This window comes from Rhinatrema bivittatum, chromosome 15 (genome assembly GCF_901001135.1).
Source record: "Rhinatrema bivittatum chromosome 15, aRhiBiv1.1, whole genome shotgun sequence".
In the NCBI taxonomy this organism is placed as follows: domain Eukaryota; kingdom Metazoa; phylum Chordata; class Amphibia; order Gymnophiona; family Rhinatrematidae; genus Rhinatrema; species Rhinatrema bivittatum.
The window spans coordinates 64501716-64526189 of NC_042629.1; the positions used below are offsets into that span (position 1 = coordinate 64501716).

Genomic DNA, 24474 nt, shown 5'->3' on the forward strand with positions numbered 1-24474 from the left:
ATAAATAAATCGCCCCTCCCTTTCCTTTAAGATAAATGAAACCCTAGTAACGCTATAGATAGGTCTATAAACAGCATCGAGTCCCGAATGGGTTAAAGCCATCGCACCCGCAGCAGAACAAGCGAATTTGGAGCGATCACTAATTAACCCCGGCAGCCTGCAGTTGTAATTCGGTTTGACGCCGGTTTCGTGAGCACCCACCCCCCCAGCCTTTTTTTTTTTGTGTGTGGTGGAGAGAGGGGGGGGGTTACGGTACCTTGGGTGTTGTGCTGGTTGTTCTCCATGATGGTGGGGTTGGTGTTGGCGGTGCCGCTCAGCTCGGCCAGTCTGCGGTTGGTGGCCGTCAGCTCGGAGCGCAGGTTGCTCACCTCCTGGCCGGCGGACTGGAGCGCCCCATCGATCCTCAGGGCCAGCTGCTTGTTGTCCTCCATCATCCCGAGGATTTTGGCCTGAGGAGAGAGGCAAGAGAGAGCCGCATGATGCCCAGGTGCCGGCTGTGCTTCCAGGGAGGGGGGAGAGAAGGAGGAGGAGGAGGAGAGGTCCCGTCCTCGCTCCCCTCCCCTAACCTGTTGTAGCGCCCCCACCCGCACGCGCTTTCCTCTCTCTCTCACACGCGCGCGCGCTCGCTCTCCCTAGCTCGCTCGCCGGATCCCTCGCGGCGGCCGCCCGCGTGAAGGAATGACGGGACGGGCACGGCGCGCGCCGCGAGCGGGGCCGGCACTCTTTAAATGGAACGTACCACCGCGCGCGGCCGAGGTAGGGGGGTGATGCGCTGAGCTTCGCAGAAAGCTCCCCACACGCGCACCCTTTTCTCTTCCTTCCAAAACGCAGCGCGTTTGAATAAGGCACCGTTATGATTTCTCTGCAGCATGCGCGACAAGTTATTCTTTTCATTCCGAAACACACATCCCTCCCCCCCCCCCCCCCCACCGCCTTTAGCTCGTCCCAACAGTTCTCTCCTCCTCCGAGGGAGTAAGTAGCGGTCCCCCCGGCTTTGGCTCAGCTGTTTGCTAAGGAAGGAACTTTTTTTCTGTCCGCCTTTCTTTTTTGCTTTTTAGTTCGCACGGTGAAGTCCGAGGCGGTTAGTATTCGGGTCTCCGGCAGGAGGGCTAGAACACTTCCCCCCCCAGCACAAATGTTTCAACACACGGCGGGCTCTAGGACGGGCGCGGAGCACGTAAGCGGGGTGGCGGGCAGGAGGAGATGCTTGAAACTTTAAAGGGGCAGCAAGCAGGGCTGGGCTGCTGCTCTTTCGGGTAGAGGGGCTCCTCGGGTGTCTGCAGGGAGGTAGTAGACTGGCTACCATGTTGCTTCACTCAAATGCACGGCTTTATTTGTTTTATAGTCCGCTTTTTGGCTCTTCAATGCGGATTACATTCAGGTGTTGGAGGTATTGCCCTGTCCCAGGGTTCACAATCAACTTGAGGCAACGGAGGGTAACGTGAGCTGCCCAAAATAACAGGGTGTGGCAGGGGGATTTGAACCCTGGTTTGTAGCCCACTGCTCTAACCACTAGGTTACTCCTCACTGAGCCGAAGTTTGCAAAGAAAAACAAACTATATATAAGGTAACACCTTTTTGGTAGACTAATTTAATACTTGACTATCTTTCCAGGATAAATGCTGACCTGAAGAAGCGAATCTCAGGGAGTAGGACTGCCAGTTAACTTGAAGAGGCTGATCTAGTCCTGTTTTTTTTGTTTGCCCCATAGTATATATGAAGTTGTAATTCTGTTTTTTCCCATTGCTTTTCCTAAGAAAAGCAGAAATATGTATTTTTATTTATTACTTTGATTTATTACCTGATTTTTTAAATAAAGAATTCACTCAGTAACAGCATGCTAGATAGATTATTACCTTACAAACAGGTGATTTGCGGTTTCACATTAAAAAGACCTAAACAAACATGAACAGCAGGAAAATCACAATACAAAATAAGGTGTGCCTCAAGGTTTAACTCTAAATCAATCAACAATCATGTGAAAGTGGTTTAATTCCAAAAATAAATAGCTCCATGACAAAACGCCATGTGTGCAACGAAGCAAAACCAGGGCTAGATGTGCCTGTTATGTTTACATGGAGTAAAGTGGCAACTCTTGAAGGTATATCCACCAAAATTGCAATGCAACCCTTTCCAATTACCACCACCACTACTTCATGTTGCTTTGTCTCCCATAATTCTGGTCAAGTATGTCTGTAAATCTGAACTTATCCTTCTTCCCAGACCCTTTTCTCCTTACACACTGGTTCTGTACTTGCTACTACCTCCCACAGCTCCTGTTCTGCAGCCACCTATTTTCTCTCATCCTCATCTCTTATCTTTAACTAATTTCCTCCCATTTGTGTTCTGTTCTTCTTTCCCCTTTCTCTCCCATTCATTCTTCATCTTCTCTCCATGTCCTGATTCTTTCCCTATTAGCTTTATAGATTCTATGGTTCCAGTAGGTGGTCTTCGTCATTCTGTATCTTGTTGCCAGTTTAGTCTAATGACTGAATCTCTGGCGGAATGCCTACGAGTGTATCTTGAAACCATTTGGAGAACTATTTTTAATGCCACAAAATCACTGTGTCCTTGACTTTCACTAGATGTAAAAAGGAGAGATATTTAGAAATTAAAGACTTGGAAAATAATGGCTGAAGCATACGACATACTTTAAACTCTTAGGTACTAGTGCATAGTTGATTTGCACTCACAAAGACGGGAGTAGCTGGCTTGTTACGGCGGTTACTACCCCAAACCAAATATCCAAATTACTACCTCCACCTTCCTCTATTCCTGATGCCTTTCAACTAGCTTGATCACTCCATTCTTATACTTCACTTTCAATGCATATCCAGCATAGTTCTCTGCTTCAACAGCAGGGGAAAAGAAAAACTGTTACTTCACACATCCAGCAGAGCTCTCTGCTTAAACGGCAGGGGAGAAGAAAAAAGGGTTCGCACTCACAAAGCGGGGAGTAGCTGGCTTGTTACGGCGGTTACTACCCCAAACCAAATGTACCTGATACTTCACTCTCGACGCATATCCAGCATGGCTCTCTGCTTCAACGGCATGGGAGAAAGACTGATACATCACGAATTTCCAGCATAGCTCTCTGCTTCAACGGCAGGGGAAAAGAAAAACTGATACTTCACGCATATCCAGCATAACTTCAACGGCAGGGGAGAAGAAAAAAGGATTCACACTTACAAAGCGGGGAGTAACTGGCTTGTTACGGCGGTTACTACCCCAAACCAAATGTGCCTGATACTTCACTTTCGATGCATATCCAGCATAGCTCTCTGCTTCAACGGCAGGGGAGAAGAAAAAAACTGATACCTCACGCATATCCAGCATAGCTCCCTGCTTCAACGGCAGGGGAGAAGATAAACAACCAATAAGGGCTGTATAACATAATCTGGGTAAAAACAAATAAGCATGGGTGTGGCTTGCTTATTGCGGCGGTTACTACCCCTACTACCTCTAACTAATCAAGCTAGATATTTCACTTGGATGCAGCTCCATCACCGCTCTCTACATTAATGGCGGGGGTGGAAGGGAATTAGAACCAAGAGCTAAGAGAAACAGATAAGTATGGGAGAGGAGGTGGGGGAAGCTTGCTGGGCAGACTGGATGGGCCATTTGGTCGTCTTCTGCCGTCATTTCTATGTTTCTATGTTTCTATATCTGCTTTTACGTCTTTGACCACTAAACTAAATGCAGTTATTTATTTATTTATTTTTATATACCGACGTTTGATCTCAGTCGAGATATCACACCAGTTTACAGTAATAGGAAACAATTCCAGCAAGTTCTCTTAGAGATGTACATATTTTACATATGACGGTGTTTCACATTTCTTCATGCTCTTATGCTAATGCACAAGGGAATGGCAATGGGGCTCATTCTGCTGATGGTCAGCTGGGATGGCATTCCCCAAATTTATTTGTAAATAAATAACCTGTATTAATAGGCTCCCGATTGAACTAAAAACAGTAGCAGAATTCCAGAAATCATGGAATGAGCACAGGATCCTTGGATGCAAGGAAGTGAGGGTAAAACCTGAGAAGTTTCTGCGGTCTTGCACTGGGAATGTGCAGACTAGAAGGTACTTATCCAAGGTCATTTTCTATCTTCCTAGAGTGTGTAATATAAAGCACCAACAATTTTTATACATTTTCCCTCTGCTTTTAATACGTCTCCTTAGATTGTTTTTTGCAATCCTTTACATTTATAAACCTAGGCAGTATTTTAATGTCTGCAGATTTTTTTTTTCTTAAGTTTTATCTTCAGAGATGGGCTGACTGAATGGACTTTATGGCCTTTATCTGCTGCTATATTCTGTTTCTATATGTTATAAATAGTTGTACTTACCTATTTTATGGTTTTATGGCAACCTTGGATTTACACTTACTATGATTACTATTTTAGGATAATTTGTTTTGGACTGCTATTCTGTGATTCAGTTGTCTGTTACTTTGAGGACTATATTAGAATTTCATGTGGATTTATTGAATGTTCTCTTGTGTTTTCATTATTTTAAATCATCTTATTGTACTGTATTTATTTTTGTTAAACTGGCTTGAACATCCCTGGAAAGGCATGTTATTTATCAAAATAAACATTTCCTGTATTTACCATGGCTAAAGTATAATCTTATGCTGGTAGAGAGAACTACAGAAGAGTCCCTTTATCTAGATTGGCTGAGAACAAGACCATTCTGGATAACGAATATTTCCACAAAATGCAAGTTCTACCCCCAATCCGCTCCTGCCCAATCCAGCCTTTCTGCGGCCTGACCTGGTGCTTTGTTAACCTGCTTCTCCTGTTGCCTCACTCACATGAGATTCAGCCTTAGCTTGACTAAATGAAGCACATGGTGCTTTTTAATTGAGCTGAGTTTATGAACCCCCCCCAGGAAGAGAAAGGTGGCAAATGCAATGGGTTGGCAAAGTGGGACAGGCCTCAGAGCAGGGTGTCAAGTTGGGCTGCTTTATTATTTGATTTGACCGACAGCTAATAAATATAAAACAAAGCGGTTTACAGTATCAAAACACTACATAAAACAGGTCAGAGTACAGGTGGTTTAGGTGGCATTGAGCCATGATGTGGGGCTTGATTGGGCTATAGAGGTGCCCCTCATTCCAAATGAAAAGTTGTTTGTTTTTTTTCAGATAATGGAACACAGCCTGGGGTCCAAATTGATTTATGTATTTATTATACTAGATAATGACTCTTCAGCTAAGTTGACCTATAGTAAGAACATAACATAAGAAATTGCCATACTGGGTCAGACCAAGGGGATTTGGAGGACCTATCCCTTAACGGGGTGAACTGGGAACAAACTGGTAAAACTGGAAACAGCGTCAGCACACGCCCTTTTAAAATCCACCGATTTACATGGAAGAAGCGGGATTTGCGTGCCTGCTTAAAAGTTGGCGCACATGTACATGCAGCCAGGTTATCTTATAATGTGTACATATACACATGCAAGCTATAAAATAGCTGCATCCCTGGGTGTGGGCCGACGCAGGCATGTGTGCCTGTGCAGTGGTTTGAAAGTAACCATCCCTACATCCAGTTTTATGAATGGAAATGATTTTGGAAAGTTATCCCATTGAATACAGAGTAGCTAGCAAAGTGCAAACTGTATTGCATAACTGCAGGTGAGGATCAGAAGCTAACCTGCAGCTGGAGGACTAAAATCAGGACATTTCCAAACATTTTAGCTGTTGCTCTTTTTTCCATACAGTACCCCAAAAATTTGTATAGCCAAGGAAAAATCAGGACAGTTGGCCAACCCCATTTGAGTGATAAAATCAATGCTTCTTTTTTGGCAATTTGTTTATTTTATGTTATGTTGGTGATTGTAATTTTGCATTGTAATGTACAGCTAATGTGATTCAATTTTATTATCCTTTGAGAGCATTTGTTATGATCCAGCAGGCTAAAATCAAAATAAATAAAATAAATTGACCACTGACATATAAAACCCTTGACCTTCTGTTTGTTTCTTAGCCAATGCAAGATAACATTGAGGCCAATCTACTAACTTATGAATTTATTTTTCAAACAGGGCTTTATGCAAAAAAATGCACACAACACTCCCAAACATATAAAAATGCCAAAATTTGTGTGTGTGTGTGGGGGGGTTTGCACGTTTTTTCTTACAATTGCAGAAAAATTTAGAAGTTGCTGCACTGCAAAGTAAAATTTCACACACAGTCTACTATGCGTGCAATTTTATGTTCAAAATTAATGAACTACTTTGTTACTATATCATGCACAGTAGCTCATTTTTTTTACTTTTGTGAAAACATCTTTGAGGTCCATGTTTTGTCAAAATTATAATTACACCTAAATTAAGTTTGCTATGGATGTAAATAAGCTACATAAGGAAACTTGAATGAGAACTTAGCCAAGTAGCCCAGCAGAAAAAGATAACTACACCTCACTGAGCAGCCATAGCAAACTTACCCCTAGATTTTTTAAAATGCTATAAATAAAGAGGAAATAGTGCCCGCGCATAGGTTGCGGATACATTTATTGCACCTGCTCAATTTTTTGCTTCTTGTGTTACTGATTTTTATGGTATATGACTGAGAGCGAGAGCCTTTGCATAGGTTTCAATATGTCGCACTCTATTTATACCACTGTAAGAGGGGGCACTTTTCACTCGGATGGGGTAGTTTTGGGGATGATTTTACATTCACAGTAGGAGGTACAAACAGGAAAGTACACATCACTGAAGATTTTCTGCCATTTCAATTCATGAAAGGTTCAAGGGGAGTTGATTTGTACAATGCATTGTCTACCTTGTACCTTTCATGAATTGAAATGGCAGAAAATCTTCAGTGATGTGTACTTTCCTGTCCGTACCTCCTACTGTGTATGTAAAACCATCTCCAAAACTACCCCATCCGGAGTGAAAAGTGCCCCCTCTTACAGTGGTACAAATAGAGTGCGATACATTGACCCCTATGCAAAGGCGCTCTCTCTCGCTCTCCAGCCCTAATTAATTGAGCTCAAATCCCACAGGTTAGTACATTAGTGTCATTGTATGTAACTGGTGCAAAACTGCAATTTTCTGGACATATTATTCTCCTCCACGTGCTGGCCCGTTAAGAGTGTTCTGGAGATTAAAAGGAGGCTATCACTGGCACTTACAGCAATAAGTTCAACTGTGAACTGGCCGTCTCCAGTTAAAGTAAAAAAGAGTGAAAGGAAAATTGAATTAATGTCCATTTAAGGAGGCCCATGATAAAGTTTTGGATCCCACTATTTAGTCCTTACTGTTCAGCAGCCCCCAAATCTGTTTCTACTTTTCTGGCTCTATAGTAGGGCCTCAACTACAGCACTGTCCATACAATTATTGGAAAGACTGTATCCATCATTTCAGATCCAATACATTTTTCCTTTCCAGCAATCTCTCAAACCCTGCTTTGACCAGTCAGGGTGCTTGTGCTTTATCTGCTGTTTTCTGATTGACAGTTCTGTTCATGTTAAAATAGAAAGTATCCAGCTGTTAACTTGCCTTTTATTTTAGATGTCTATTAAAAGCTAGCTCAACTACATTAAAGGCAATGAGCAGACCAGCAAAACAGCTGCACTTTATAAATATGTTTTCAAACTGCATTCTTCGTATATATTCATCACAGAATTTATCTATCATCTGGATTTATATAACAAAAATCCTGGTTTCTTGCCAAAAACAGATGGGGTTCCAATGGTGTTTCGATTATTTTTGTTTAGTCTGTCACAATGATGCATGTTTTTCTATGCTGGACTTGTGAACATAATAAATTGCCTTAGGACCACGGTGATATGTCAGGTCAGTGGGGGCAGGGGGATTTGACCCAGCGGTTTTCTCCTGCTCCTTTGAACCTTCAGCTCAGTCAGAACCAAGGATGGGATCCTGGTGCCATGAGCCTTCCTTTGCACTTACCTGGGGATTTTTCCTCTCTTTTATTAAACAACCTTCCCCCTCCCCATATACTAAATCTGGTCACTACAGTGAGGGTCCTGGGCCAGGGGACATTTCACAAGAATTCCTTCTGGAATTCTTTAATCCTTGGCTCTGAATCCAGTCACTAGGTGGCACCCTTGAGCGATGTTGGTAACTTCCTCTCACACTTCCCTCCTCCCCCATCATGAGCTGTGCTACCTCCGCAGCATACTATAACCTCCTGTTGACCAGGACAAGGAAGACCCAGTTAGGGATGAAAACATGGCAATGCAAAGCTATTTTTGATAGTGAGTAGCTAATGAAAAGTTAATCTGGTAAATGTTTAACTTTTTTTAAAACTCCCTTTGAGATATATTGAAAGGCATTACATTTAAATCGATGAGAACATTATTTTTTTCGTTCTACTCTATTATTTGCAAATTGTGATTACATTTTATTGGGACAGTCACAATATCAGACTTTTGCTATGATGATAGAACACTTAAGTGTTAAAGATCATAGAAGTCTCTTGTTTAGATGCCACAGTAAGCTCATGTACTACATCATCTTTGGATGTCCGCTGTTAGCCTAATAAAAGGTATCAAAGCCAGCAAAGAATCCTGTTTGCTTCAGGACAAATATGGTTATGACAGCTATTATTTTCATTATGTTTTAACACAGCATAAAACGTGCTATGCTGAAACAGCAACCTATTAATCATTTTATTTTATTAGAAAGTTGATATTTATTAATCCTTTCATTTATTTCAGTTTAACTGTAAATGCAGAAATATAATTCATAGTTGCAAGATGCAAAGAAAGACAGGAACTGTAGAAATTTTAAAAGGTTTGTAACCTTCCAAGGTTTGTAACCTTCCTATGTTTGTAAACCGTTATGATGGCTTTATATTGAAGCCGAATGACGGTATATAAAACCTGATAAATAAATAAATAAAATGCACGTAAGTGCTTTGCTATTCAGTGGGGTTTTTTTTTTGGTTTTTTTAATGTTTGACAGTAGCAGAGAGGTTCTTTTGTTGTATGTAATACATTTCCTGAGATGATACATTCCCCCGTCTCCCCCATGAAATAGTTCGCTGTGTAGTTTTACAATAAATGGATAATGTGCTGTACTCCTACACTTCATAGGAAATTAATTTACAACCAGTACAGCAGGTTTCACTCCCTGTAGCACTCAAAAGTGCTGCAGCCTAATTTTCCAAATGGGAATCCTCGAATCTGAGCTACCTCCCTGAGCTAAAGAGCAATTGTCTTATCTTGGCTAACAGCACATCTCTCTCTAGTCTCATTTTTCATTTTCCTCCCCTTTTACGATACCAGCAATTGGAAGACATCCCCTTCTCTTCACCAAATTTCAGTAAACTTTCAGGAAAAAAGTGTTTTCACTCAGTCCATATTCAAGAATTGGTTCAGCTTTATTTTAGTTCACTCTTGTATAAATCTGTTGCATTTGTAATGCATCAGCTGCTTCATAAGAATTCTTCTTGCTGTAAGTTCAAAGGTCCTTGTGCTGACATACCAACTGAGTAGAGTTGTTCAGTCCAGCTCTAATCCTACTCTGTATGCCATCATTTAAAAATCTGGATAGTTTATTTCTAAAGAAACACATATTTTTAGATTGAATTCCACATATCTGCAAGTCATTTTTACCCCATTTTTCTTATCCAGTATGCTCATTCCAGACTCACTGAAACAGTCTTATTTTATAGAAAGCGAGATGGCAATGTCCACTTAAAGGTGGCAGAAACCATTTTTCATAACTTGAAATGTTTTTCTGCCTGTTACCCTCCTAATCTATCCAAAGAGGTAAATTTTAAGACCTATGCACGCGTTTGCCAACTCGCGCACATGGACACGGTGATTTAAAAACATTCACGCTTAGATGCAGGTATATGTGCGTGTGTTTTAAAATCAGCAATTCGTATATCTGTGCAGGATTTCTTATTGACATGTGCGTGCAAATGCCGCCTTGCTCGCATAAGTGGAGGGAGCTTATTAGACAAGTTCTCCCCAGTAAAGGAAAGGACTTTCTAACCCTCCTAGCTAACTCACCTCCCTTTTACTCTATTAGCCCCAACCCTTAAAACCCTGCTGACTACCCTATTTTTTTTTTTTTATTTCACAACTTACATGCCATCCATAGCAGAAGTAAAGTTACACAGTAGGGGATCCCGGCACATGCTTGTGTGCATAAAGACTTACACTCAGAATTCATGGTACAGACATGGCTCGCCCATTACCCACCCAGACCATGCCCACACCCTGCTCCTTTTAGCGAAAAAAATGTTGTGTGCGTACTGGGAGATGTGAGTACTCGCGCTTTTTAAAAAATAATCCGTATATGCCAGGCCAAGTCACGCGCATATCTCCTGGCTTTGGTGTGCGTAGGGCTTTTCTATTCGACCAGTAAGTGCACAAACCTCAACCTGCAAGATTTTGTATGCATAGAGGCAAATGTACTAAAATACGCTAATGCTTTTGCAAGAATTAACATGTGTTAAAAGCACTGTTAGTATTCACAATCTAGTTTACATGTGTTAGCAGCACTTTTAATATCTGTTAATTAGTTCTCAAGAGTTTTAATGCAAAAACCTATGCTAATGAGGTACTGAGATGCAAAACAACTTATTCCCTAATAGTGCATAGAAGAGAAAAATAACACATATTAAAAGGCACAAACGTGAACACAGACACGTTAATGCAAAAAACGTAACTACACCTACGGCAGGTGTAGTTAAGTTTTTGCAATAATGTCCACATTAATGTGCCATTTTTAACACTAGAATATTAATGCAGAACTCATTTGCTTTTCATTAACATGGGTTGTTAACGTGAGCTGATTACCATGTGTTAACAGACAATGTTAACAGACTTTAGTACATTGGCCGCCTCACTGAATGGAAAAAAAGAAACAAGTTTAAAAATAAAAAATTCACACTAAGATTGTAATCTGTTGCTGGAAGACATGGTCAAGGCATCTAGCATAACTTTAACAGGAATTTGGACAAATTCCTGGAGGAAACGTCCATAAACCATTACTAGGCAGGTAGACTTGGGGAAAAACACTGCTCATCCCTGGGCATGAGCATCAAGGAATTAATCTTCTCTTTTTGGGATCTGCAGAGTAGTTGCAGATGATCTGGATTGGCCACTCTCATGGGCAGAAGGCTGAGCTCGATGGACCTTTGGTCTGACTTAGAGTGGCACAACTTATATTCGTATTGTAGGCCCCATCCAGGTACACCTTTTTAAGCAGGGGGCACCCTAAATACCAGAGCTTAGTCCGACTCAGTCCTATAAAACTCTGGTGTGGATCCTCTGAAGGGGAAAGGGTTATCTTTTAAATGGCAATGGTACTCAACATATAGTTAAGCTCTGGAATTCATTGCCAGTGGATGTGGTTAAGGCAGTTAGTGTAGCTAGGTATAAAAAAGATTTGGATAAGTTCCTGAAGGAGAAGTCCATAAATTAATAGGGAATAGCCACCTCTTGTTGCTGGCATTAGTAGCATGGAATCTATATAATGTTTGGGTATTTGCCAGGTACTTATGATTTGGATTGGCCACTGTTGCAAATTATACTGGGCTCGATGCACCCTTGATCCAACCTAGTATGGCATATTATGTAGATAAGAACTGCATTTGATAAAGCTGTCACAGCAGCTACTAACCACTTTTAAGTGATGCAACTTATCAGCTCATTTGTAGCAAGAACTTCAGTTATCTTAATTTTGAAATTCTCTCCTTTCTCCACCACACATACTTCCAGAACTGCAAAGTCCTCCTCAAATTATCTAGGTGCAAATAGTTAACTTCCTTTATTTTTTGGTAGATCAGGTACAGTACATATTTTAAATTGAGGATTGATTATTTTACCTTTCAAAATCATGAAAACTTTAAAATTTGAACATATGGATTTTGTTTTTGAGATCTTAATTTTATATTGATTCTCTGCACAGAGAACACAAGACATTTAAATAACGGTTGAGTATTTTTAAGAACAAAGTTGATGGAAATGAGCCTGCTCAAACATGCAGCTTGCCCTTGTGGCCTTTGTGCTGGACTTGGTATTGTATGGGTTTATGTGGGTTTGCATACCTTGATAAATCAGGTATGTTATATGTATATTTATTGCATACAGTATATTGCAAGTTAATATGTAAATTACTATTATGTTGGCATTGATTTAACATTTGATTTCATCTACTTTAACTTGCATTAACATAATTTAATTTTGCTAGAACCATTAACATTCTAACCTTGTCCCCATAGATTTGCTTGGTGTTGGCTGTCTTTCTTCATACACTAATATCATCTAAACAGACATGTAATTATACCAATTGTTTTGACATTTTATCAACGCCACCTTAGACATGCACTGATATTTTGTCACAACATTAAGGCTTAAGAATTTTTTAAAGATGAAAAGGCATCACCAATAAGATTTAGAAACAGTAAATGATTAATGTAATGCTCAGTAACTAAGTCCCATGATCTTTCTGTATAGACTAAAAAACAGTACTGATTTTTATACTAAACATTTTTTCTCATGTGTTCTATTTAAATAAATTCAGGAGCTTTTTCCACCATGTTGGTATTTAATCAAGTTTTAGGACATTAAGATTCCAGAAGAGAACACATAGGCCGACAGAATCCCATCCAACAAGGCTGGTTTCCTTGCGCAGTATCATCACTGACTATATTGACATCACTTCAGAGACGAGCAGACTCTGACAAACAGCATGGATAGTTTTAAGTGCTCTCTGCACTGAAACAAAATAAAATAAACTGACGGAGAGTACTATGTGCCTAGGATTTATCTATACCGCTCACACAGGCTTCTGTCTTACAAAATTTCTGAACTAAACCATGGTTGAATATCAAGAGATACTGCCTGCAGCATATTTTTATATGCTATGAAACAAAAAACCCATACAGGCTCACTCAGAGTATTCAACTCTGTCTGTTGGAGATATACTCCTCTGCCTAGTTTATTAGAACACCTACAAATTTTGTAGAATGCAGACTGTAGGGCTTGGAGCTTTAGTTGCACCTACTAACACTTTGGTTCTTCTTAGCTTTATAAAAAATAATCATGACCATGATTTTGTCATATCCAGTATATCTAAGAGACAAGGAGGAGGAGCATGATAACTTCCTATGACCTACTACACTTTTTTTCCTTTCGTCTTTCTGAGAAACAAGTAGTAGGATTCACCTTTTACTAGCCTTTCACCACTAGGGCCTGACTTCCTAAGACTTGTCTCCCATTCTGTGTCTATGAGGAAAAAACGTTTAGCAAATCAGGCCGTAAATCTATGAATTTCCTTTTATCTTATAGTCATCTAGATCAAGGACGTTTTGAGCAAATGAGGTAGCCTTTCCCACTAACCATTCTAATCGACAGTCAAAATGCTAGATTCTTTGTATTTATCCCATGCCCTTCATGGCATAGGATCAACACCAAGGATCTCTAGTGGCTAGAGGATGACAATGAAGAAACGGGGTAACATGCAGTAAATTAAGTGCAACATTTCTGTAAGGAGTGGCAGTTAAAACCCTAAATATTTTGCTGGGCAGACTGGATGGACCATTAGGTCTTTATCTGCCATCATTTAATACGTTACTATGTTGATACTATATGTAAATTATCTATACAATATTTTTTCATAGATACAAGATGTGTAAAATCTATATATTTATTTTTTTTTTAATAAAATCAGGAATTTATTTTACAGTCCTGTCTGGTCTGAATCGCCATCTTGGAAGTTCTTGGAACTTGCAGAAGGTTGCCAGTTGGCTTCATTTTTTTTTTTTTTTTTTTTGAGCAGGTTGATCCAATCTTGCTTTTTCTCCATTGTATGCATATACTGGAAGTCCTGCTTAACTTTGGGATATCAATAGGGGAAATAAAAAGTACAAGTCCATGCTTGCAGGGGGATAAAACCAGAGTGGATCAATCCATTCTTAAAAACAGGAGCCAGTTGACAAACCTAGACTTAGACTGCTGGCGCCTTTATCCAGATATCTGGATATGCATCATATCCCTCTCTAATCTCTTCCCATTAAAGGACTACTATGAGAAATAAATCCAGTACAAAAGTACACAGTAAAGTCTCTACAGCTCCTCCTTGGCACCAAGTATCGCTGCCAAGGACCCCTTTAGGTCATTTTCAATCTTTCTATAAGAGAACTACTTAAAAACTTCAGGTTATTCTAACAACCCACAAGAGAACTATATAAGAACGAGACAAGTTCAACTCTAAACATTACTCGAACCCCAAAGAATACCCCAATGAATAACACAAATAATACCCCAAAGAACTCATCAATTCAACTTCAAATCCTTGGCAGTTCAAAAATCATTACCCAAGCCTACTGACAGTCCTAAATTCGATACCCAACCCCACGCCTATGTTTTATGCCTACATTAGGCTTTATATATTGTATTTATATGTTATAAACCCCATATATTATTTCCAAGTTATTTCTACCTGTTCATTGTAAGACAATTACTTGTCACTGTTAAAGTTCAAAATGTAAACCGAATTGATCAGTAATTCTGTTATTGGAAAGTCGGTATAGAAAAGCTATAAATAAATAAATAAGTAAGCAGGCTAAGCACTGCATTCTTTCTCACTGGCACTGCTCATGATGCTGTGATGCACTTCAGAGAGTTCCTGTTTTCTCTACTTTTCTGGTAATATTCTGAGTACAAATCACCCATCCTTGGTCACTAACACACCTAGATATCAGACTATTGCAAGACTTCTCTCATGGACCAAAGTTCTGTTTTAATTTCCAGGCCCACCTCAATTTCTGCTAACCAGCATGAGGTGCAGGGAAGGGCTGGGGTGTAGCAGAATCTAATACTCTGAAGCCAAATTTCAAAACTGAATTTATCTTGGAAGGACATGGATAGCAAATGAAGGAAATCAAAGAGAAAAAAGGGCTGAAATAAACGACTGCTTCATGGAGCAGCTGATATAAAAACCAACAAAAGGGGAAACTATTTCAGACCAAGTAGAACACAGGATTTGGTGCAAGAAGTAATAGTTTTAGAGCCACTTGGCAATAGTGATCATAACATAATCAAATTTGATTTAATAATTGGAGAGAGGACATTAAAGAAATATACCACGACAGCATTTAACTTTCAGAAGGGTGATTATGATAAGTTGAGAGAATTGATTAGGAAAAAAACTTAAAGGAGCAGCTGCAAAAGTTAAGAGTTTACATCAGGCATGGACACTGTTCAAAAATATCATCTTGGAAGCCCAGACCAAATGTATTCCATGCATTAGAAAAGGTGGAAGGATGGCTAAATGATTATTGGCAAGATTAAAAGGTGAGATGAGAGAGGTAATAATAGCTAAAAGAACATTTCCTAGCATGTAGACAGATGGACTCGGGACCCTGCCAGCAGATGGAGACAGAACAAACTGACATTACAGTATATATACTCCTTTAGTGACCCCAGCCTGCCAGTATTCTCAGTCTCCAGCAGATGGTGGATGTACATCTCCCTATGGGGATTGCTTCAGATTTTGGAAGGAGAATTAAAAAAAAAAAAAAAAAAAAAGCCCCGCTCTCCTGTGGTGATACCAGATGGTCCCTGCCCCAGTTGAGAATTCCTGAGTGATTTTCTTGGTCCCTCAGATGTGTGTCTTGGTCTGGTAGCTGGTTTTTCCAGTGTGGGCTTAGCTGATTGTACAGTTTAAAGGCAGTGGGTGCAGGAGGCTGAGTGCAGCGGTGAGGGCACATGCCCCCCCCCCCCCCCCTGCAGCCAGAAACCGTCTCTGTACTTACCGGTAAGGGCTGAGCTTCTCGGGCTGTGGTTCCAGTACCTACATCTCAGGAAAGTACGGGACGATATTCCATTTATTTTTTGTGCCAAAGAAGGGAGGACTCCTTTCGTCCTATCTTGGATCTCAAGGGAGTCGACCATCATTTGTGGGTGACTCATTTTCACATGGAAACCTTGCACTCAGTGACAATGGCCATACAGTGGGGGAAATTTCTGACCTCCTTGGATCTGACTGAGGCCTACCTTCATATTCCTATCTGCTTGCAGCACCAATATTTTCTGCATTTTGCAGTGTTGGGGCACCATTATCATTTTCAGGCGCTGCCTTTTAGTCTAGCTCCAGCTCCCAGAACCTTTTCCAAGGTTATGATAGTGTAGCAGCAGAGTTGAGAAGAGATGGAATCCTAGAACACCTGTATTTCGACAACTGGCTGATTTGAGCCAAGTGTCTGGAAGAGAGTTGTCTGGTGATGACCCACAAGGTGATTTCCTTATTGCAGGGGCTCAGTTGAATGGTGAACCTGGCCAAGAGCAGTCTTCAGCCATCTCAGTCACTGGAGTATCTAGGTGTGTGGTTCGACATGAGGCAGGCCAAAGTTTTCCTGCCAGAGGTTCAGATTCAGAAATTGATGTCACATGTACATCTTTTGGTGAACACTGCACCCGTCATTGTGGTCCTATCTGTTTAATGGCAGCAACCCTGGAAGTGGTGCCAATGGTGAGGGGGGCACATATGCATCCTCTTCAATGCTCCCTGCTGTCTTGTTGGAGCCCGCAGTCTTGGGATTATTTGGGTCAGCTCCACTTGTCAATGGAAATCTGCTCTCACCTCCAGTGGAGGTTGCAGGAAGATCATCTGAGAGAGGGTGTTTCCTTGATCTCACTGAACTGGTTGATTCTCATGACAGATACAAGTCTCTCCAGGTTTGGGGAGCTCACTGTTAGGAGCTAATGGTGCAAGGACACTGGAATGCCGAAGACTCCCTCTGGAGCATCAATCACCTGGAAGTCAGAGTGGCCCAGTTGGCATGCTTGCAGTTCGGCCACAGACTGCAGACTGAAGTGGTCCGAGTGATATCAGACAATGCAACAACGGTGGCTTATATCAATCAGACGGGATGAAAAAAGAGCCAGCAAGTGTCACAAGAAATAGACCATCTTATGGTATGGGCGGAAGGACATCTCCAGATCTTGGCCTCTCACATTTCAGGAAAAGACAATATAAGAGCTGACTTTCTCAAAAGGGAAAGTCTGGATCCAGGAGAATAGATATTTTTGAATGAGGTTTTTCAGCTGATAGTGGATTGCTGGGGCCTTCCGTTCTTAGACCTGCTAGTAACTTCTCGCAATGTGAAGGTTCCTTGATTCTTCAGTTGCAGAAAAGGCCTGTGGTTCCTGGTTATAGACACTCTCATTCAGTTTTGCTGGAAGACAAGTTGCTGTATGCCTTTCCCCCATGGCCCTTGCTGAGCAGAATGGGTTGCAGGATCGAAGACCACAGGGGGATGGAACTCCTGGTGGCACTGGATTGGTCCAGATGACCATGGTATGCAGATCTACGAAGTCTCCTGGTGGAGACCCCCCAACGACTTCCACCACACAAGAATCTGTTGCATCAGGGACCTGTTCTTCATGAAGATCCAACTCAGTTTTGTCTTATAGTTTGGTCCTTGAGAGGGCTGTTTTGAAGCATGGATATTCTTTTGCAGTGATTTTACCTTGCTCCATGCTAGAAAGTTTCTACTTCTTAGCCTATGTGTGGGTTTGGAGAGTATTTGAGGCCTGGTGTGAGGATCATGGTATTCTTCCTTATTTGGTTAGGATCCCGCTCATTTTGAAATTTTTGCAGGATGGGTTAAATAAAGGCTTGGCCTTTAATTCCTTGAAAGTACAGGTTGTGGTTCCTGCCTGTTTCAGAGGGCAGGTGAATCCTTATTGTCTCATCCTGATGTGGCCTGTTTCTTGAAGGGAGTGAAGCATCTTTGACCTCCCTTGAGGTTGCTGGTTCCATTGTGGAGTCTTAACCTGGTGTTGGAATTCTTGGTGGACCCTACGTACCGACTGCTGAATAGCCTTTCCTTGCGGTTATTGACCTTGAAAATAGTGTTCCTGGTGGCTGTATGTTCTGTGTCAAATTTCCAAGCTGCAGGCCTTGTCTTGTTGGTAGCCATTCCTTTGGGTGACTCCCGGGCATTACAACTGCATACTGTTCCACCCTTCTTACGTAAGGTGGTCTCGGAATTTCATTTGAATCAGTCCATTTCCTTGCTGTCCTTGGATAAGGTCAGAGATGCGGAGGATATGTCAAGAGACATGTTGTGTGGTATCTAGAGGTTTCTGAAACTTTCCAAAAGATCACTTGTTTGTCCTTCATGGTGGAAGGAAGCAGGGCAAACCAGCTTCGCACGCTACTATAGCTCACTGGATTAAGGAGGTAGTCACGGCTGCACATGTTAATGCTGAAAAAGCCGTTGCCTACTCAGGTTAAGGCTCATTCCACTAGGTCTCAGGCAGTCTAAAGCAGTCTAAACATTTTTTTTTATATGTATCATTTCTAACTTGTTTGTAATCACACCTGTCTCTAGTTCTGGATGCCATTTGGATTAACATGATTACCAGCCACTGTACTGCATAACTTTAGGCATTCTTACTTTGCATGCATTTTCTTCAGCACATTCTTCAACAGGCACAATGCATTGTAAATCTACAAGATCTCTAGTATAAAGCAGAGCATCCTTGGGCTTACAGTGAAAGGCAGAAACAAGACGGGGTCATTTTCTAGCAGTTTTCTACCTTCACATTTTCCTTCCTCAGAAACCCCTAGGTATTGGACTAAGAAAATAGGAGATGGCTCTTTTCAAAGTAGAGATATGACTTAGATTTGCATCCTTTGCAGTTCATGCTTATTCCTAGGCAGGAGGGAAGGAAAGTTGATGGCAAAATACTGAATCTAAGTGGTGCAGAAGAGAAGGTTTTGTGAGGACAATAGCATTATTATGAGGATGGGCATCTGGCTTTATTCTTGATGTGGCCCTTCACTAGTCAGTACATCCAGTCTTTCTGATAAGCTGCCTGGTAACCCCTCCCTTCTCAGCCTTAGTTTATACTGAGCTTTGTGGTTGGGACCGAGTGCCTTCAGGATCCCAAACTGGTTCCCTTCCTTGGCAGCGTACAGCTGTGACTTGTAGGCTCATTCCTCCTTGTTTTTAAATGTGCCAATATAATAATCACTCGATGCTTTAAAAATAGCAGTTCCAGAATGGTTTGCTTTTTGCTACTGACCTATTCTATAGGCATTTCACATTTAAAACAGAGCTTGTATGGCAAGTAAAGCCTAGGCCTATACAGTATTTAAATGCGATATTGAAAGCCATACAAGAAATACATCTTACTCCTGTGATTAGGTCAAAAAACTAGTTTAACCAAAGGAAACTCTGTTTTGCTTTAAGATTAATCATATTCTAATGTGCCTCCTGGACTTCATCTAATTAAATTCTTTGTTCCTCAATTGGAAAAAAAAATCACCCAGAATTTAATGTGATGAGTTTCAATACCTCCTCTCGCAAGCTGATGACCTTTCAGATCAGGAAGGCTTATGCAAATGCTTTTGATTGCTTTTTATCAGCCTGCTTGTCACCTTTGTAAAATTTGCTGTCAGTATATTCTAGCATCTTTTTTTTTTTTCTCATCATGTCATTGCATCACTGTTTGTATTAATAATTCCTAGCTGAAAGGACTTGAAATCTCACCAGCTTCTTTTGACATCTGCCAACATTGATTCTTTATGATTAGACGATCATCAAAATCAGCAGACTACATGGCGGGGTCACTTTTTCTACTTCTTCATTGCTGATCACTTCTAAACCATTGCAAACAATGGAAGAATATTCCACAGTCCTGCATGCTTAAAATTAATTGAAGCCAATAAGTCAAGCAACACAGTCAGAATATTTAAATCAAATTATACATGGAACACCTAAAAAAGAAAAAAATGTACTGCTTCCCCATGTAAATGTATTGATCTTATGACATAGTCTGTGATCATTGTTTTAGGAATATAGTCTTTTATAGATGTCTAAAATCTGCCATAGAGTATGAAAACCATCCCTTTCTCAATTATCAGTTCTTCTGGCCCTTCTTTCCTTGCCAGGTATAGTAACAAACACCTTATTTTTAGCAGTTCATAATGTAGCCAAATTGAAACTCGTAGGAGGGTAACCTTGTACAATTTATTTGAAAAAGATGGAACAAAAGGACTTCCAAAACCTGTACAAGTGAGCACACAGCCAGTCAAGTTTCTAGGATACCCACGATGAATTCACATGAGATAAATTTTGCATTCATTGAAGACCCACTGTATGCAAATTTGTATCATGCATATTCATTGTGGATATCCCGATTTGCTATGGGGGTTACCAGGACAGGTTTCGGAAGCCAAAGTCTCTGCAACTCCAGACTTTACAGAATATAAGGACAAAACTGAATTAAAACCAGCTTATGGCAACCTACTAAGGACTCAAAGATATGCGTTTTAGTGTTTGGTCATGCCTCTAGAAATAGTCATTGTGAAAATATCAAGCAGCATTCTCCTATTAACTTACTTTTATCATCCTTGGGAAGACATGAAATCTACAGTAAAGAACCACTAACTCTCTATTTCTGCAGAATAAAACCCTCCATCAGAATGTGTATTCTCAAATAGCCTGGCCCTCTTAGAGGTGTAATAGATTCCTAATATATCCCTACGCTTACCATCATGGCCACATAGATCAGGGGGGAGCAAACGTTTTGAGCCGTGCCCCTCCTTCCAACCATACAATTTGTTCCCCCCCCCCCCCCCACCAAAGTTGGGTTACATCATATACACATATGTATGTAGATATATATGTATGTATGTGTGTGTATTACACACACAAAGGTGTCCTGGATTCCTGGCCTGATGTCAGTCTCTCACCAACCAATCAGCTGTTGAACCATTTGCCAAATAGCAGGCAATTTTCATTCTCTTCAGGTTGCTGAAAGGAGCAAATAGATACACACAAAGAGAGGGCAGATACCACACCAAATCCAGACAGACACTGGAGAGAGATACAGGCATACTATGCTCAGAGATAGGTAGAGACACACCAGGCACACCCAGACAAATAGAGAGACACATACATCCCACATCCATGCACAGATACTGCACACCCAGAGGCAGAGAGAGAGACAGAAAAAACACCACACCCAAACAGAGACAGATACTCCATACCTACTCATAGACAGATAAGCCATATCTATCCACACAAACACACAACAGAGATACAGACACTGCACAACCAAATAAAAATACACACCACGCCCAAATAGACCACACTTTACACAGAGAAATACACATTACAACTACGCCATACCCAGATAAGACACACACCAAGTGGCAGATACACAAAACCATGCCTACACAGAGAGACTGCCACATAACGTCACAGCCACACATATTCAGAGACACAGGCAAACAGATCACTCTACAGTCAGACATCCCAGACCCAGACAGCCCTAAGAGAAACACTCCGTACCACCAAACACAGAGCAAACCTTCTATAACAAGATTACACATACAGAACAAAGAGAGACCATAAAGTATAAATAGAAACGCAGGATAAAAACAGAAGTGGAGCCCACAGCAAGCCAAACTCTGTATGCAGTGCAACAATGGAAAAGCAAAAATCAAAAACCATTCTTCAAAAAACAATACAATCAAGAAACATAAAACACCAATCAGAACAGTAAATCCATACCGTATACAATGTTTCTTACTAGTCTAAGTGAAATTTTCATGCTTTAATTTATGGCATATTTGAACGTGGACTGCTTTCTGCCATGGAATTTTTGTCCATGCAATATCAAATTAATGAATTGCAGCAAACAAATGAGGTTACTTTCTATGCTCCTATTTAACTTTAATCTGGTAACTCTGACAGATCTAAGAAATAAGTTTGAAAAAAATAAAAATATAATGTATTATATTCAAAGGATTAATTTGGTTTTTGTTTTGCATCCTTTGTACTATACTGAGATGTCAGTATTTTCATGAAAACAACTTTATAAACACTAATGAGATAGTGACAAATCTTTGTGAAATGCCATAATATTGGTTCCATTTATTCTACTTCTCCATCTGGCTTGTTTGAATCTTGGTAGTCAATTTCAATTCACTAACGATGATGCCATTGGTTAGTTTTTTCTTTTCATTTGCCATTATGCCCACTGTGGGCAGGCAATTTTCGTGGGTTTTTTTTTTTTTTCAATTCTGTTTATTCATTGTTAGAAATTATTGCCAAGACCCAAAGTCTTGACAAGGAAAATATTAAAAGAAAGCATTTGCATAAGGGAACAAAATAATTAAAAGGAAAAAAAAAGAAATAAAATACTGTTAGCGATCCTAGTCTCTAAGAAGGGAAGTTAAGAAGGAAAATAGATAAAGTAATTCCAATAATCAAACAGCATTGCCTAATTGGAAAACAAATCATAGAGTAAAAAGTTTTATATTAACATCCCATAGGTGCATGTCAACCTCAAGTAGAGGATTTACCAACAGATGATCTGACAGTACCTATGACTCATTCTTCCACAAATCACTCCAACTGCACAGCGTCAAAAAAGGAAAAATGTACTTCCTTGTACTTATATATTTTGCTGGAAACTTTAGAAAGAAATTATGCTGTTGTGGCATAGCCAGAAAAGCCTTACACTTATTCTGACAATAGGGAACAACAACAAAAAATATCTATTTAATTAAAAAAAAACAAAAAACATCAAACTAGTAACTACCTCAATACCCACTCGCCCAGGTCCTGTCAGGTTCTAGAGCCAATTCCGATCCTCGAGGGCAGCAAAGAAGTCTGTTTTTCAGGATATAGCAAATGAAGATGCTTGAGATACGATTTGCATGTAACTGAGGCTGTGTGTATGTACATTTGCATCATGCATATATTCATTAGGGTTATCCTGAAACCCTGACTGGTGCATTACCCTTGAGCTTGAATAGGAGTTGGACCCCCCCCCCCCCCCCCCCCCCCTTGTTCTAGAGGAAGTATTATTAGGAGAACAGCTCTTGTAATCCTCATCTCTTGAGAAGGTACCGGCCAAACTCTTCATGGAAAGTAAAATAGCACAAGGACCTCCCTCCACAGTCACTCTTCATCTGAAGAGGGATAAATAATGTTTGAAAATGTTGCATTGTCCCAGGAGGATATTTAAATATTTCAGTAAGATAAGTTTTTTTTTTAGACATATCAGTTAAAGATTCAGTTTAAATATTAAAGATCAGTTAAATATTCCTCAAAGCTGGACTACTGTAATGCCCTCTTCCTTGGCCTACCCTCCTCCACCACCAAGCCCTTACAAATGCTCCAGAATGCCATCGCCAGGGTCATCACCAACTCAAGGAAAGCTGATCACATTACCCCAATACTCAAAGAACTCCACTGGCTCCCCATCGCATCCCGAATTCTCTTCAAAATTCTAACCATAGTGCACAAGTCCATCCACTCGCACAATTCCAATTGGTTGGATGAACCCTTTCGTCCTATACGCACTGAACGACCCACTCGCACTGTCAACAAAGGCACCCTCTCCATTCCCCCTTTGAAAAAAGCCCACCTCTCCTCTACTAGGGACCGTGCACTATCCATTGCAGGCCCTAAACAATGGAACACCCTCCCTACCACTCTCAGGCTAGAGCCATGTTACGCCAAGTTCAGAAAAAAACTTAAAACATGGCTCTTCCGACAAGCCTACCCTGATTAAGTACACAGACTTCTGCAAGTATCTTGCCTACGCCTTGTATATTCCTGTAAATAGTCCGTTGCAGTTTTTATTTATTGCTTTAATTCCTCCACCTCCTGCTCTTTGTATACTCCTCCTTGTTCGCCCTCCCTGTTCATTGTAATTTCTACCTTTAAAGTTACATTGTAAACCGGTATGATGTATGCATACTAATACCGGTATATAAAAGTTTTTAAATAAATAAATAAATAAAGAAATAAAAAAAAAAAGTCCTAGGAAAATTTACAAATTTTTTTCTCCTACTTGTATTCTCACGGATCTGAAGCTTATTTCCTAGTGAAAGGTGGTATTTAATGAGAACATTATTAATTGCTTACCAGGTGGAAATCTTACTTTCGGAACTCTGCAGGCAAATGTTATGACCCTCGCAATGCTGCATCTTGATGAACCAACTTAGTAACAGTTTCAGCAGAAAAAAGCACATGGTTGACTTGCACACTCTTGTCAGGGAGGATTCTGTGAGAGAGACTGCTACCCAAAATCTCTCCGAAAGAGACAGTTTGAGGCACAACAGGCAGTGAGGAAAGAACAAACTTCACTGGTGTTGGCATCAAACCTGTGATACGGGGAACCAGAATTATCCCTGGTTCTCCCAAAGGGACGGCAATTCCCCCCCCCCCCCCCCCCCCATGGCTCACCTTCATCGACTCTCCTCCCTCTGGCCCCCGGCATAGTCTGAGGCCTGCACATCCCATTGCACTTTATCGGGGAGGACCTGCAGCCTGCTCTGTAATTGGGCCACTACTCCGTTCTCCAGGTGTTGCAGCAATACCACTTTCTATGCAGACTGACCTGGGAGAATCTCTGCAGCACACAATATGGGCAGCTTCTGGGATGGGGGCTGAATTAAAAACCCTTCCACCTGTGACTCCTACCACCATCACTGTCAGAGGATCC

At 40.8% G+C, this 24474-nt stretch overlaps 1 protein-coding gene across 6 annotated transcripts in view; it reads right to left on the bottom strand.

Moving 5' to 3' along the window:
* KAZN (kazrin, periplakin interacting protein) overlaps window positions 1–24474 on the bottom strand; it is a 663662-nt gene that overhangs the window by 386336 nt on the left and 252852 nt on the right. For 4 of the 6 annotated variants that reach the window (XM_029579163.1, XM_029579161.1, XM_029579162.1 and 1 more), the window contains exon 3: window positions 257–449. In XM_029579163.1, the coding sequence (XP_029435023.1) occupies window positions 257–449 (193 nt within the window). Of the gene's footprint in view, window positions 1–256; window positions 696–24474 lie in introns of those variants that run through there. The other 2 variants (XM_029579167.1, XM_029579166.1) reach the window with 2 other exon arrangements.